This window comes from Tenrec ecaudatus, chromosome 15 (assembly GCF_050624435.1).
Source record: "Tenrec ecaudatus isolate mTenEca1 chromosome 15, mTenEca1.hap1, whole genome shotgun sequence".
Classification (NCBI taxonomy): Eukaryota; Metazoa; Chordata; class Mammalia; order Afrosoricida; family Tenrecidae; genus Tenrec; species Tenrec ecaudatus.
In genome coordinates this window covers 53,731,437-53,746,353 of record NC_134544.1, presented here as the reverse complement: position 1 = coordinate 53,746,353, position 14,917 = coordinate 53,731,437, and the positions used below count along the sequence as shown (strand labels likewise).

At 55.7% G+C, this 14,917-nt stretch overlaps 1 protein-coding gene across 2 annotated transcripts in view; it reads left to right on the top strand.

Annotated features, from left to right (window-relative positions):
• CABLES1 (Cdk5 and Abl enzyme substrate 1) overlaps positions 1 to 14,466 on the top strand; it is a 96,650-nt gene extending 82,184 nt beyond the window's left edge. For both annotated transcript variants that reach the window (XM_075533157.1, XM_075533156.1), the window contains 3 exons: positions 7,749 to 7,855; positions 8,714 to 8,921; positions 11,013 to 14,466. In XM_075533157.1, coding sequence (XP_075389272.1) covers positions 7,749 to 7,855; positions 8,714 to 8,921; positions 11,013 to 11,153 — 456 coding nt within the window. In that variant the 3' untranslated portion in view covers positions 11,154 to 14,466. The remainder of the gene's footprint in view (positions 1 to 7,748; positions 7,856 to 8,713; positions 8,922 to 11,012) is intronic.
• Positions 14,467 to 14,917: the final 451 nt, after the last annotated feature.

The window sequence follows — 14,917 nt, the reverse complement described above, 5'->3', positions numbered from 1 at the left end:
TCGGCTACTCTCAGCATAAGCCTCTTCTTGATACTTGGCCACTGGCTCAGGGGCCAGTCGAATACATTGTGTCAGGTCAGAATTGGTGCTAACACCCTCTAGGGTCACATCCCCCCCCCCAACTCCTCACCCTCCCATTCTTATCATCATTCTTATCCTGTTCTTACCATTCCCCACCTCCGGGAGCACAGGGGAAAGGGAGAAAGATAGAGCTTTGTACTCCCAGGAAGACCGACAATTTGATGAGCTTTGAGTTTTCACGCAGAAGCAGACGGGCAGCCCAGGGAAGTCGTGTTTTTCCTGCTCTGGGATGAGGAGTAGCCCTGGCCGCACTGCCTGATATGCGCTGGTGACTAATCCCAAGGTTCAGGCCCACCAGCCGCTCAGCGGGAAAGAATAGGAGGCTTTCTGCTCCCTGAAAGATGGACAGCTTCGGAATCTAGGGCCACTCTGGGTCAGAATGGACTCAAGGCAGCGGGGGTGTTTTGTTTAATATTTTGAAGGATCTGTTTGATGATGTAATATACTTTTTTAAGCCATGGAATATTCACCATGCTCTCCCCGAGAGGCCAGCCCATTGCAAACGTCCAGGAAGTGGCCAGAACGTTGTGGCCTGGGAGTGAGTCTGTGGTGTGGGGCCCTTTGCTCATGATGTAATTGGGGCAGGACACGGTGGCTTCGGGAGTCAGCCCAAGCATCTGAGGTTGATGGACAGGAAGTGACGGGCGGCTCAAGAGTCCTCGCTCAGGCTCTGCGACACTCCTCGCCGTCTCCGAATCCTTTGTCCTCAGCAACCCCGGGCAGAGCTGCCATCCTCCGGCTAGGACACACTGTTGTTGCTCGAGCCCGGTGTTTGTCAGCTGGGCAGGTAACCCAGAGTTAAGTCGCCGGGCTTGTGAGGTGGTTGTACCTGGTGATAGCAAGGCCTCCCCTCTAACACCTACTGACAGGTTAGGGCCAGATCGGAGGACTTCGAATGATTTCATTGTGGAATCCCAGGGCGCACGCCTTGGCGTGTGTGGGCACACGTGTCCTTGTTCCTCCTTGAACTGTGTGCTTGTGCCGTGCCAGGTCAGTATAAATGGCTGCCGCCCTCAGTTTCACGTTCCCTGGGGCTCGGTTTTCCCATCATGCCATTGAACCTGTCTGTGCTTCCTGTCATGTTCCTGAGCAGCCTCTGCCTGCCCCGCTCTGTCTCTAAACCAGACTATACCAGCTACTGTGAGAACCACATGGGCAGAATCCACTTGTCAGCGTCTTCTTCCCAGCCAATTGTCACTTTCTACAAAGAGCCCGCTGTGCTGGTGACACAGAGGGAACCAAGCAGCACCCCCTCCTGGATCCCGTAATGGAGGAATGCCAGGCAGGAAACAGCCGGCGCAGGCAGAAGGTGGGGGAGGTGGCGGCTCAGAAAGGTGACCAAATGTCCAAACCCACTGCCAGCCAGTCATTCTGGCCCACGATGACCCTGTCCAGGGTTCCCGAAGCTATCAACCTTTACAGGAGCAGACAGCCTTGTCTTTCCCCCAGCGACCCGTTAATGGGTTTGAACTGCCAATATTGAGATAGGCAGCTCAGCACTAACCCAGTATGCACTAACCCAGTATGCCACCAGGCAGGGCTGCTTAGAAAAGTGATATGTTCCCTTTTAAAACCGGCTTGGCCTTTGTGGTCACACACACATCTTTCAACCATGCCAGTCACTCTGTTACTATTCATTCGGAAAGGGCAAAGGTGAGATTTTTGACCTAAGGAAAACAAAAAGCAGGTCCCGGGCAGGTGTGGAAACCACAGGTGTGGCCCTGTGACCGGGCTCTAAACTCACGCAGGCAGACCAACCACTGAGCTGGAAGCAGGCCAGCCTGGCCACCCAGCTGGTGCAGGCTACACAGGCGCTGGCGAGAATGACCGGCTTCTCCAGGCCTCCCTGCGGAACCAGAACCGGGTGCTTTGTGTGCCGTTTGGCTAGTACTTACAGTTTAGGACCCAGCAGCGGGCACCAGGAGGGGGTTTGCCTTTCTTCCCCTGTGGGTGTGGAGAGCAATGAGGGGGATAAAGTGGGAGTGCAGAGACAAGGGCCAGCGGAATTCCCAGGGTGGAATGGGTGTCCAGATGCGTCTCCTTTCTCAGGAGGAAAGCCCTCTCACCTGGTTCGGAGAGAGCAGAGAAACCCGGATGGCAATCTTTCCACTCTCCGCCGGGATCCGCATCTCAGGAGAGCGCGTTGTGCGTGGATTATCTCCGGGATACCGTGTCCCTTTCTTTAGTCACTGGGCACTGGCCCTGCAACACGCAGGGAGCCACTCCTCCCCAGCAAGGTGCCACTGTGTCCTGGGCTTGGGTTTGTCAGTGCTGTCTGGATGAGCTGCCCCACAGCGGGGCCAACATGACTCGCCGAGAAGAAGCCGCCGTCTCAGGAGTGGTAGGCCATCGGCCTCCGCTCCATGTTTTTGTTTTGTTTTAAATCATTGTACTTGGGGGGGGGGCGTATGCAGCTCTTATCACAACCCATACATACATCCGTTGTGTCAAGCACATTTGTACACTTGTTGCCATCATCATTTTCAAAACATTTTCTTTCTACTTGAGCTCTTGGTATCAGCTCATTCCGTCCCCCCGTCACTCCCCAACCTGCCCTCCCTCATGAACCCTTGAGAATTTATAAATTATTTTTTCGTGTCTTACACTCACCGCTGTCTCCCTTCACCCCCTCTTCTGCTGTCCATGTTTGTTTTTAATCGGAAGCTATCTCAGAGGCTTAGGTGGTGTTGACTTACCTGTTGGCGGGGATGGCTTTGTTGGGAGGTAACAGGCCTCACACTCCAGAGCCCCTCCTTGCACAAGCCCCTCTCAAGACCCCAGGAAGGGCCAAGGGCAGATGCAGGGGCCTGAAACTTACTCCAGTCCCTTGATCCTCTTTATGTAAAACAATGCAGTCATCCTCAAACACACGTGTGAGGGCCTCCTGAGCCTTGGAAAGGGGCCCACAGGCCAAAGCCCTGGAGCAGGGCTGCACCTGCTTCCAGCACAATGCACCCCCCAGGCACAGAGTAGTGGGGTCTTTGCAGCCCACCTGGCCTGGACCTGGATGCCAAAGTGCCCTGTTTGTGTTGGTGGTGATGGTGGTGGTGTTTGTAACAACTGCATTATACTTCACGCACCATACATTGTATTCGTTTACATTGTTCACAACTCAGTGGTATTTAGTGTATTAAGAGTTGTGTAACCATCGCCGCAAACAATTACGGAATATTTCCAATACCCCCAAAAGGAACCCTGTAACCTTCAGCTACTCCTCCAAGCCCTAGGTAACCACGAATCTCCTTTCTGTCTCTCTCAGTTTCCCTCTTCTGGACGCGACATCACAGGGAGCTTAGAAACCACCAGTCGCTCCTCAGGGGACAGACAGGGCTCTCTCCTCCCTGGCGAGTTCAGTCTGGGGGATGCACCGAGGCACCTGTACCATTCTGTAGGGTGACCAGAGTTGGAATCAATTTCACAGCAGCGAGTTTGGTTTGGGTTGAACGTGACCTATGAAGACAAGCATACACACCATAGCCTTTTGCGACTGTTCTTTCCCTTAGCATACGGATTTCCAAGTTCATTCCTGGATTGTAGCATGGATTGGCACGGTGGTCCTTTTTTCTACCTTGAGTCTACAAACATCAAGTCTTCGCTTTACACTTACCCAGGGGCTAAGGCATCCTCCCCCTCCCGGTGCATTTGTCTCCAATGTTTAAGGTAATCACATCATGATTTAAAAAAATATGTATTCTCGGCACAGTTCATCGACCTCCGTCCCGAAGCCACCGTTTAAAAAGCATTCCTGGAAAAGCGTATCCAAATATGGTCCAGGTGTGTGTGGATTTGGTGCCGCATCCACCCAGTGCCCTTCCAAGTGGGCAGAGACGCCTCTCCGCAAGGTTCTGTCATGTTGGAGGAATATTCAGGAAACACCTGAAGCTGTGAGCATGCTGGCCCGCCTGGCTAGGCCGTGTGCGGTGGACCCAAAGCCACGTTCCCGTTGTTTTCTCTCCGCACTTTGCAAAGCATCCCACTTCAGGAGGGACACAAAGAGCTGCTCCTCAGAGAGGGAGGGAGGGAGGGAGATAGGATTTGGAATTGAACGAATAGAGATAGAAACGAGTGTGACCCAAGGCTGCAGAGGCCAGGGCTCATTCCGATGCTGTCCCTGTGATGTACGGCCCTCCCAGGAAAACGGATTGAATGCCCAGAACAGCTGAAATGCCCATCTGTTCGTGGTTAGGGAGATTTCAGTGAGGGGCTGCCGCGCTGTGTCATTACCTTAGCAGCGAGCATATAACATCTGCTTTCCCGGTGCCCAGCTGAGCCGGGGACCTGATGGGTATCAGGCAAGTGCAGCTGACGTGGAGAGCTCTGGTCCGGCGGCAGATGTTGGTGTAGGGAGGACCTCAGCAGTCACTTTGCTATTTCACTCCCTCCTGTCACCGGGATGGGGGGGACACATAGTTCAAACGCCCAGCTGCTGACTGAAAGGTTGGTGGTGCAGGTCCACCAACGGGTGCCTTGGAAGAAAGGGCTGGCTGTCTACCACTGAGAAATGACTCTATTTAAAGCCTGTCCAGAGCACAGCTCCACCGAGACACACACAGGGTCACCACGAGTCGGCACTGAGGGGATGGCACCTGCCTCCTGGCTTCCCAGGTGGAGGACTGAGGTTTAGAGAGAGCGCCTACCTGCCCGGGTGTCACACAAGGACAGAGGTTACCGGTGGCCCTGAGACTGGCATTCTGCTCCCTTACAACGTTCCTGCCCTTGGCCGGTTGGGGAACACCAGCAGAGTGGGTGGCACGCTCACGTTCTCACGGATAGCTGCTCACAAGAATCCCTAGTGGGGGTGGAGTACTGGGTGTGGCCAGGGCTCCTGCAGCCCCCAGCAGTGGAAGGAGACTTCTGCTTTGCTCTTCCTGTTGGGAATGGACCAGCAGCTGGGAGCTCTGAGCGCCCCCGCCGCCGAGTTCCCCAGATAATTGTCCCCACTTGCTGCCTCCTCACCTGCCTCACCCTCTCCTGTACCCTCAAGCCCACCCTGAGGAGCCTTCGTCTGATAGAAGGGCCTGGTGCCCTGAGCCATGATGGAGTCCAAGTTCATTTCCACAGAGGTTCTCTCTCTCCTCATGACCAGTCCAACGTTTGTTTGTTTTTATAAAAAGCAAACTGCGTCTCTCTGACGCCACAGTGGACATGGTAGGGTCTCCCAGCGGGGTGACCACAATAGGTCTTGCTGTTTCTTCCTGTTGCCTTCGTAGGGACCTGGGGTGTCAGCCTGCCATCTCCAGAGGCCCAGGCAGGCCAGGGCTGGTGTGGAATCGCATCTCTGGGCCTTGTGTAATGGATGTGGGCTCCTCCTCCTCCTCCCCCTGTCTGCAGCTGTGTACACACAGCTTCCCTGCAGCCAGACAGCGACGAGAAAGTGCCTTCGAGTGACCTCTCCCCCCAGAGCAGAATTGCCGCCTCTGCAAAATTGCCAGTGCCTTGGGGCCAGGCCAGCTCTGGCTGGGGTGGGGAGGGAGGAGCCTGCATCTGGGGATGGAGGTCCCAGCCCACGGGGGTAACTCACTCCCCCACTCCCTGCTTCATTAGTCCTGTGAGTTACAGTGACATGTCGCCTCGGAGAAGCCCAAGCACTAAGCTTTGTAAACCACACAGTTACAGTGGCCGGGGCGGGCAGAGCAAAGCACTGGCCTGACTTCCCATTCCTCCTCACTCAGCTCATTACACCCGACCTGTCACAGGCACAGGGCACTGGCAAGCCCTCCAGTCAGCATGCTTTGGGCTGGTTTTCCCCAGGCTTCTGATGGCCCCAGGGCCCCTTTTGCCTCCCACCCCAAGACTGGGGCCTGGCTGATCTCTGACAGCCCAGGAGCACACCATACCCTGGACTTTCCCCACCACCACCCCTTTGCCATGGGCACTTGGGGGCAGGAGGGGGCTACCCATGGATGGTCAGAAAATGACACCAAGCAAAGAGGTGCCACCACCCAAGAGAATATGCCACCACGGCCCACCTGGGGGCCTCTGCTAGGGGAACATGCCACCACAGCCTGCCTGGGGGCCTCTGGCCCAAGGAAGAGCTAACTCTGGACTTGATAGGAGAAAAGTGGACTCTTATCGGGACTCCCCCAGCCCGCCATCTCCCACTGGGTCAAAATATATGCTGTCCAGTTTAGTATCAGCAGACAGCCTGGGTATGTGCGAGTGTAAGGTCAGGTGGGGGGCCAGGCCCTCTGTGGTGCCGGGAGCAGTCAGGCCCAGCCCCTACATGGAAGGCGACGAGGAGGGGTGACCAGGCTAAGTCTATGGAGGCAGAGATGAGGCCCAGAATTCTGTCACTTAGAAAACAAGACTTCAAAGGCGGGCTGGGCTCCTGACCACCCTGTTTGCTGTGAGTTTGAGCTGAGCCCCTGCCAAGGGTCTCACGAGACCACTCACTCACCTACTCAACGGACACCACCCCCCAGGAGCTAGAGCAGGCTGCTTGAGAGCCACCCAAGGGGAACCCAGCAAAGGCCTGTGCGATGGAGGGCTGAGTGTGGATGGGGGGGGCTCCAAGAGAAGCCGCAGAACCCATAGCTGCAGGCCAGGCTTCTCGGAGGCACTGCAGAGATGAGTGAGGAGGCCTGTTAGCAGTGGCTCACGTGCTGCTGACTGCAAGGTGAGCAGTTTGAACCTACCTGTTGCTCTGAGGGAGAACAGTGAGGCTGCCTCCTCCCTTACAGTTGCAGCCTAAGAGCCCCACGGGAGCTCTGCTCTGTCCTGTTGAGCCGGTGAGAGTCAGCATGGACACCATGGCCCCGAGTTTGGGGTTGGTTCAGTTCAGCGTGGGCATTGTGCAGAGCGTGTCCCTTGTCCTGTCATCCTCCATGTCTCTGGGGGACGTCGATGCTCTTGTTTTTATTTCACAAAAATATGGAATGTGGGAGGCTGGGTGGGGGGAAGGAGGGCTGATTCCAGGGAGTTCAAGCAGAAAGTGTTTGGAAACGGATTGTGGTAGCAATTGGACAGTACTGCTGGGCATGACTGGACTGTGGCCAGATAGGATAACTGCACTGGCTCCCAATAATAAGGCTTGGGGGAAACCATGTGTGTGTGTGTGTGTGTGTGTGTGTGTGTGTGTGTGTGTGTGTGTGTGTGTGTGTAGAACTGTGCCCCATGGAAACTTCAGTGGCTGGGTCTTTGAGACAAAGATCCGCTCTGGGTAGCAGTGAACCTGGAACCTTTGGATTAGCATCAAGGGTGTTAACCATCTAGACTCCACAGATGGAGTCGAGCCCCAAACCAAACTGTCTACCATCGAGCTGATTCCAACTCACAGCGACCCGACAGGACTGGGCAGAGTGGCCCCTGTGGGTTTCTGAGGCCGTGACTCTACAGGTGTCGCACACCTGGTCTTTCTCCTGAGGAGCGGCTGGTGGTTTCAAACTGGTGGCTAGCAGCCCAACACGTAACCCCTGTGCCACCAGGGGTCCTGTCCTACCGATGGTCTAGGAGCTAGTTTTACCAAATGTTGCCTGTGCCGCTCACAGCTGTGGTCTGGTTTCTACCTACCCTCTTGTACGCCAGCCTTCGGTCCTGGCTGGGTCCTCAGCGGCGCTTCCACTGGGTGATGGCTTGGGGAGTCGTCAGGTGTCATAATCCATGCGCGCGTCTCGCTTAAGAAGGCCCTTCCTTAAGGAGTAACCTGTGTTGACCCGCATCTGTTACAGACCACGGTCATTGACTACGTGAAGCCCTCAGATCTCAAAAAGGACATGAACGAGACCTTCAAGGAGAAGTTCCCGCACATTAAGTTAACACTCAGCAAAATAAGGAGGTAGGTGTGGAGTGGCGTCCACCCCACTGCCCCCTCAGACCGCTCTCCAGCTCGCAGGAAAAACTTGTGCTGTGTCAGATGGTGTCCTCTCCTTCCGGGACACCGAGCGTGGTCCCCGTCAGTTAGAAGAGGCTGCCCTGATGGCGTCCCGTGTGGTAGGAGAGCACTGGAAGCAGGGCAGGAGTGGAGCTCTGGGCCCGGCTTGGCCTACATCTGGGGTCATGAGCCTTTGCGAGAGACTCCTTCCATCCTGACTCACCAGTTCAGTCAGAGTCGCGTGATTAAAACTCAGCACGAGAAGCCATTTGTTCTCCAAAACCAGAGAGGAAAGAGTTGGTGTAGCAGGGATTGGAAGACCCATCCCCCCACCCCCCTGCCCTGAGAGTCTGTCCAGAGAGGGAAGTCCAGCTCTGCCTTTACAGTCACCAAGACAGCCCATTCGTCCCCAGCAGTCCACTGGATCAGCAGTCAAAGGCCTGGGCCCAAGAGAAACTGGTCCGAGTCTGTGTACAGTGTACAGTGTGTGTGCGCGGGTGTTTAGTGATAGAAGCTAAACTGTACGCCAACTGGATGTTAGGCTGTGTGTCCTAATAAGAAGTGATTCTGGCATATTCCAAGCCAAATAAATGAGAAAAACAAGGTCTTGGCACTTTGCCCACTGCTAGCTAGCACGGGGCTCTATAGCTTGAATGACAGAGAAGTCAGCAGCCCCGTCCATAAGGCACCCTGTGCGCTCCCACTTCACCCGTCTCACGTCGCCTTCTGGGAAGGGAGAAGGACACATGCGCTCCAGCTGCTGCTCGGGCGGCCCTGGCACCCCCAGGGCCCACCATGGCTCCCCGTTCCCGTCTCTTCTAGTCTGAAGCGAGAGATGCGGAAGCTGGCTCAGGAGGACTGTGGCTTTGAGGAGCCCACGGTGGCCATGGCCTTCGTCTACTTCGAGAAGCTGGCCCTCAAGGGAAAGCTGAACAAGCAGAACCGGAAGCTCTGCGCCGGAGCCTGTGTGCTGTTGGCAGCCAAAATCGGAAGTGACCTCAAAAAGCATGACGTCAAGCACCTCATCGACGTAAGTGGCCGCGCTGGCTGGGCGAGCAGACATGACATGTTACAGCCTGGTCTCATGAGCCTGCCCCCAGAAGGTTCCGGAAGACGGGGGAGGGTTGAGGAGTTGTCCTTTCAGGTAGATCCAGGTGCCATGCCTTAGAGCCAGGACGTGAACCACTTGGGCCAGGCTGGAGGTCCCCAGCGTGGGCGGCGTCTGGCCCGAAAACTCCCATTTCCAAAAACCACTCAGAGTAAAATTATTCTCACGGCTACAGGCGCCACTGTAATTGGCGTGCAAGGGAGCTATGGTCAGTGTGGTCCAGTCTCTGCCAGACACAGCAGCTCGCAGACCTGGGTGTTCCTAGCTGCCACCCCTTAGGGAAAGGGGCTTGGGTTTGGCTTGGTGGGTGGTAGTCTTTCGAAAGGGGAGTGCCCAGCAAAGCAAGTCCACACTGGCCAACTTGGGCTGAAACACGGACGCCCATGTCAATCTGTCTTCCTTAGTGATACAGAAAAGCACCTAATGTCAGTGGCAGGCACGCGAACACACACACACACATACACACACACACACACACACACACACACTGACCTCCTTGGGCTGAAACACGGACGCCCATGTCAATCTGTCTTCCTTAGTGATACAGAAAAGCACCTAATGTCAGTGACACACACACACGAACATGAACACAAAGAACATCCTATAAGTCTGTTCATTGCTGATTTGAAGCAGAAATGGCCCAGAATTGTCTGGCTCGTAAAGTAACTACTTTCAGAATGAACTTGGGGTCAGACGCCATGTCTGAACTGAGCCTCCGTAGGCTTACGGAGGGGCTCCGGGAGTCTAGAAGCAAACGGTCTTCATAAAATGCTAAGCGTTCCACGCACAGTTAATCGGGATTGGATAACAGGCCGCAGCAGACCCGGTGTATCAGTGCGGACTGGAATGGGTCGCTGGTTACCATAGCAATGAACTGAGAGACCATCCCTGTCAGGAACTGAATGCAGGCACCGCTCACAGGCATCTGTTCAGTAGACTCAGGGCCGTTCGTATAAGAAAAGCTGAGTGGGAGCCGGAGCACAATGCGCCCTAGGAAGAACTGGGCCCTTTCTGTGTGGCCGGCCTGCTTGCCATCCATTCTCCCCCCAGCTGCCCTGCACTGAGGCGGGCTGAGGCGGCATCCCGTCAGTGTGACCGCGCTCAGATGTGCACAGGCCGTGTGCCTCTGCAGTGAGGGGTCTCTCTAGTATCAAGTCCCTGCCCGGAAGATGCCACGATCAGGTCTCCCGTTCTAACCATCGGTCACGGTGGGTCCCTGGCTATAACTAGTCTTCCAACTCGGCCAGAAGAAGCTTGCTGGAACAGGGCAGTGTGAGATTTCAGTCTTCCCCTGTCTACGTGGCCTTGGACATGCCGGGTAAGCCCTCGAAATCAGGCTGCTCATCTGTACAGTGGAGATAGAACCCGCATCGCCCTATAAGGTTGAAAGGACAGGGGGACAGTCTCTCGGGCCACAGAAAGGCTCCCTCTCTTCACCTGCAGGGCTGAGGGCAGGGAGTCCTCCTGGCACCGCCCCCTCTTCCTCCACCGAGTTGTACTCACGGTAGGTTTCTATGTGAATGCCCACTGGCTGGTGCACAGAGATGTTAAACCAAGCCCAATGCTGCCCATTCAATGCCCACTCACAGCGACCCCTGGCACAGAGTAGAGCTGCCCCACTGCCCCATGAGGTTGGCCAGGCCATCGATCTGGACAGAAGCAGACTGCCAACATCGTTCTCCCCAGAACAGCAGCTGGTGTGGTGGGTTCAAAACGCCAACCTTTCGGGCCAGGGCTCCTTGATAGAGATGTGACCCCTGTACCCCACCCCCTAACAGAGAAAGCTTAAAACAAACAGACTCACTGCCACTGAGTCAATACTGATTCATGGAGATCCTATAGGACAGGGTGGGTTGACGAGACTGTAATTCTTTGCGGGAGGAGAAAGCCCCGTCTTTCAACTGCAGGGTTGCTGGTGGTTTTGAACTGCTGACTTTGCAGCTCACACGCAGCCCAAAGCTTAGGGTTTTCATTTTAAAGCTTTCTTTTGGCTTTCTTTCCTCTTTGCTGCAGAAGCTGGAAGAGAAGTTCCGGCTGCATCGGCGAGAACTGATAGCCTTTGAGTTCCCTGTGCTGGTCGCCCTGGAATTTGCTCTTCACTTGCCAGAGCACGAGGTCATGCCTCACTACAGACGCCTGGTCCAGACCTCCTAGCACAGGCCCAGCGGAGGGGCACTGACTGACTGACTGCGGGGCGAGGGCCGCTCCCTCCGAGCCCGGCGGCAGCACTTACTACTGGAGATGCAAAGCCAGAAGGGGCCACCCTGTCCGTCCACCTCTCACAACATGTTTCCGTGGAAACAGCACCGGAAACTTCCCAGGGAGCTTCTTGGAACAAGGGCAGGCAGGGGCATGGGCTGGAGACCACAGACCAGCTGAGGCCCAGGGAGGTCAAGGTCCAGCACAACCTCTGCAGAAGGCAAGAGTTCTTCGAGGACCGGTCCAGGCCTCCTCCTAGGCACCCCCATACCTTGGGAGTATCCCCCAGGACCTTCCCTCCAGACCTGTCCCAACTCTGAGTGGCAGGTGGGAGGGCAGAGGGACACTGGATTTCCAGGGCGGGAGGGGGGTGGGTGTCCAAAGAGCGTGCCAATCTATTTTTGTATCCGCTATTGGAAGTGCACTTTCCCCGGGCGCGTGGGGGTGACTGAGAGAGTGGGTGGGGGGTGGGGTGGTATGCGTGGCTGTGTGGGTGATGCTGCGTCAGCCCCGGACCCCCAGACCAGTCTCCTGTTTCTAGTGCGGGCCTTGGCCCGGAGTCAAGAGCCAGGCCGACCTTCCGTTTCTGGACAGTGGCCACTCTGTCAGCGCCAGACTGTTGGACACCCTGTGCCCCTTACACGGCGCCATTGTTTCTGTCACAGCTACCACCACCAGCGGGACAACGAAATGCTCTCAGTCACAGACCCAGCTGCGGGTGACCTTCCTAGTCTCGCTCGCTCGTGCACGGGGGGCACCACTGTGGGCGGGCAAGTGTCCCCCGCCTCGCACTTTCCCACCGTGGGCGCGGCTGGAGGGGCGCCCCGCGGTGTGCGCTCCTGTGCTCTATGTTAGAGCGGTCACAGCACGTCCACTGTGCCACCTATGTCCAAAACAGAAGTGTTTTATAAAAATCAAAAAGGGACGAGACCATGGCCGCTGAGGGGAGACTTTTGACAGCTGAGACAAACTGGGTTTTGAGCTGAAGCCAAATACCTCCAAGAGGCAGTGGCTCTTCACAGGGTCCCCCCGCACCTGTGGGGTTTCAGCCCGCTGGTTCCGGCAGCCGTGGTGGTCGTGTCCCTGCAGTAGCAGCAGTACCAGCCCAAGAGAGAGGTGCCAGCCGGTCCCTGACCTAGGAAAGTCTCTGTGTCCATGTAAAAAGAGAATTAAAGTATTTTCTTGTTTTATATATCCATGTATGTGTATACCCATATATCCTATCAGCACCTTCTTGCCCTGCATTGATTGGCCCATTCATCTGCTACCGCTCCAACTCGGTGTTGACCCAGTTCTGAGCTTTCAAACACGCGCACAGAAAGGGAGGTGGAGGGACAGGTGTGGTCAGCCGAGCTTGCGTGGACTGCATCATCTTGTAGGATGAGAATATCGAGCAGCGGCTGGTGAGAGAGAAAATTAAGTACTTGGGTTCTTGGAGCCCTGGAATATAACCCAGTTTACTCCTCTGTGCTTGGCTGACAAACGCCCTGGGTGGGATCGCTTTTAACATGACCGTCTTGGTTAGGAGAGCTCTTCTCTGGCTGATCTAAAGCCCTCGATTCTCAAGTTGACTCCTCCGCCTGCTGACCACTGTGGGTCAGGACAGAACTATGCTCCACCAAGCTTTCTGAGACGGACTTTTATCGGAAGTAGATCACCAGGCCTTTCTTCCGAGGTGTGTCTAGGTGGACCCAAACGTTCAACCTTTAGGTTAGCAGCCAAGTACTTAAACAAGTGCATTACCCGGACTCCAAGCTAAGCCAACTATGAAAGGGCAACTATTCAAGGGGGCCTGGTGGTGGTGTGGGTTAAGCATTGGGCTGCTAAGGGCAAGGCAGGAGGTTCAAACCCATTCGCTACTCCAAGGGAGTAAAAGGAGACTGTTGCTCCTTTAAAGATGCACAGTCTTAGAACCGCTAGGGAGCAGGTCTCGGTCCACAGGGTCACTCTGCTGACGGCGTGGCAGTGGGTTGTCAAGTTTCAAGGTTCATGAGGCAAACTGGGAAGCAGAGAATCTTTAAAGCACCTCATCACCCTCCAAATGCTCTCCACCGTCCCGGGTGCTCTCTCAGGCGAAGGGAGGGTGGACAGTGTGTGCGCTGCACATGCATCCTCTCCAGAGACAGGCCGCTGGCATCCAGAAAGGCCTTGCCCCTTCCCACTGTCCACTCAACTGTGAAATACAGGGGGCAGGGAGTCACTGTGGGGGGCGCGGGCCACAGCCCAGATGTGGTGACGGAACGCTCTGTCCTTCCTGGGTCTTAAAACCAAGCAAGTATTCTTAGATTTTAGAGGCTTCATTTGCTGTTTTGTGGGTTCTTTTTTTTAGGCATTTACGAGATGGAGATTTTAAAAGGTACCTATTTCGGGTATTTTTATTTTCCCAAAGACTCTATTTCAATGTGAAACTATGCTGTGACCTGCGGGTTCCACAAGCAGAGTTTTTTTTTTTTTTTTACTGGTTTTGACATTTCCCTTTACTAGTCCATAACCTGAGCTCTCTGGTGCCGGGAGGGTGCGGGCTGGCTGCAGGTCTCTCGCAAGCTGCCCCTGCACTTCCACTGGTGTGTTCTAGAAAAAGCCCTAGCCTCGGGCATTGCGGGGCCTGGTGGGAAGGATTCTCCATGGGCTTGAGCAGACCCTGAGGCCCAGCCCTTGGACCCTCCACCACAGAGGGCAAGCCCGGCCCAGCTGCCCAGAAGTCTGCCAAGTCTCTGTGTGCACAAACTCTTGTGGAGAAGCCCTGCCATGAGCGGGCACTGGGGCACAGCACCAGCTGCTCTGCCTGACCTGTTGCCCCAGAGCTGGTTTGGGAGGCGGGAGCAGGCAGGGGGCACGGGGGCCTCCAATCGTCTGTGCAGTCAGATAGGAGCTGGCTGGCAGAGCTGTCTTTGGGAGGAAGTAGGGACAGCAGGAAGGGGCGCCGTCCAGCGGGTGCCCTTGTGCTCCTGCCTGAGCCGGGTGCTGCCCCGCCCGGGACTCTGGACACTTTAGCTCTCATGGGCTAGACAACCACAGTGTCCCTGCCCCTGGGAGGTGAGCCCTGGCCAGCCTGGTGGCCCTTGGGGTCAGAAGTTTTCTTTTTCTTTTCCCGCACGAAGAAGCTCTACATTGGAACGGGAAGTCTCAGCCAGGCTCAGCCCTCGAACATGAGCCCTTGCTGATTTGGGAACGGGGAGGTTTGAAGCCGCTTCCCCTCCACCACCACCCACTCCTTCCTGTCCCCTCCATGCCCCAAGAGCAAATAAAACTTTTCCCGTGCTATTTATTCTCTTGTAGTCTTTATCTCTCCCGGCGCCTCTGAGCCAGGGCTGACTGGCCCTCCGCTGGCCCTGGCCACCTCAGATAACTCGGTCACGCCTGAGCCGCCTTTGCCATGCCATTGGAACAGAGCTGCGAGGGGTCGGGGAGTAAAGCGAACAGGCTGGGTGGTTCTGGAACCTGCCGCTGGGTCAGCCACCCAGTGTGTGAGGCGACGTCAGAATCAGCTCCATGCCCGAGGATTCGGTTTTAGTTTGCTCACTGTGTGAGCCCAGGCACCCTGGTGGCACAGCGGGTTGTGCATTGGGCTCCTAACCTCAAGGTCAATCGTTTGAAACCACCCATCGCTCCAAAGGAAGATGAGGTTTTCACGTCCATGAAGAGCTATAGGCTGAGAACCCCGCAAGGGCAGTTCTAACCCGACCTATAGGGTCATGAGTCTGAATCTACCTGGTGGC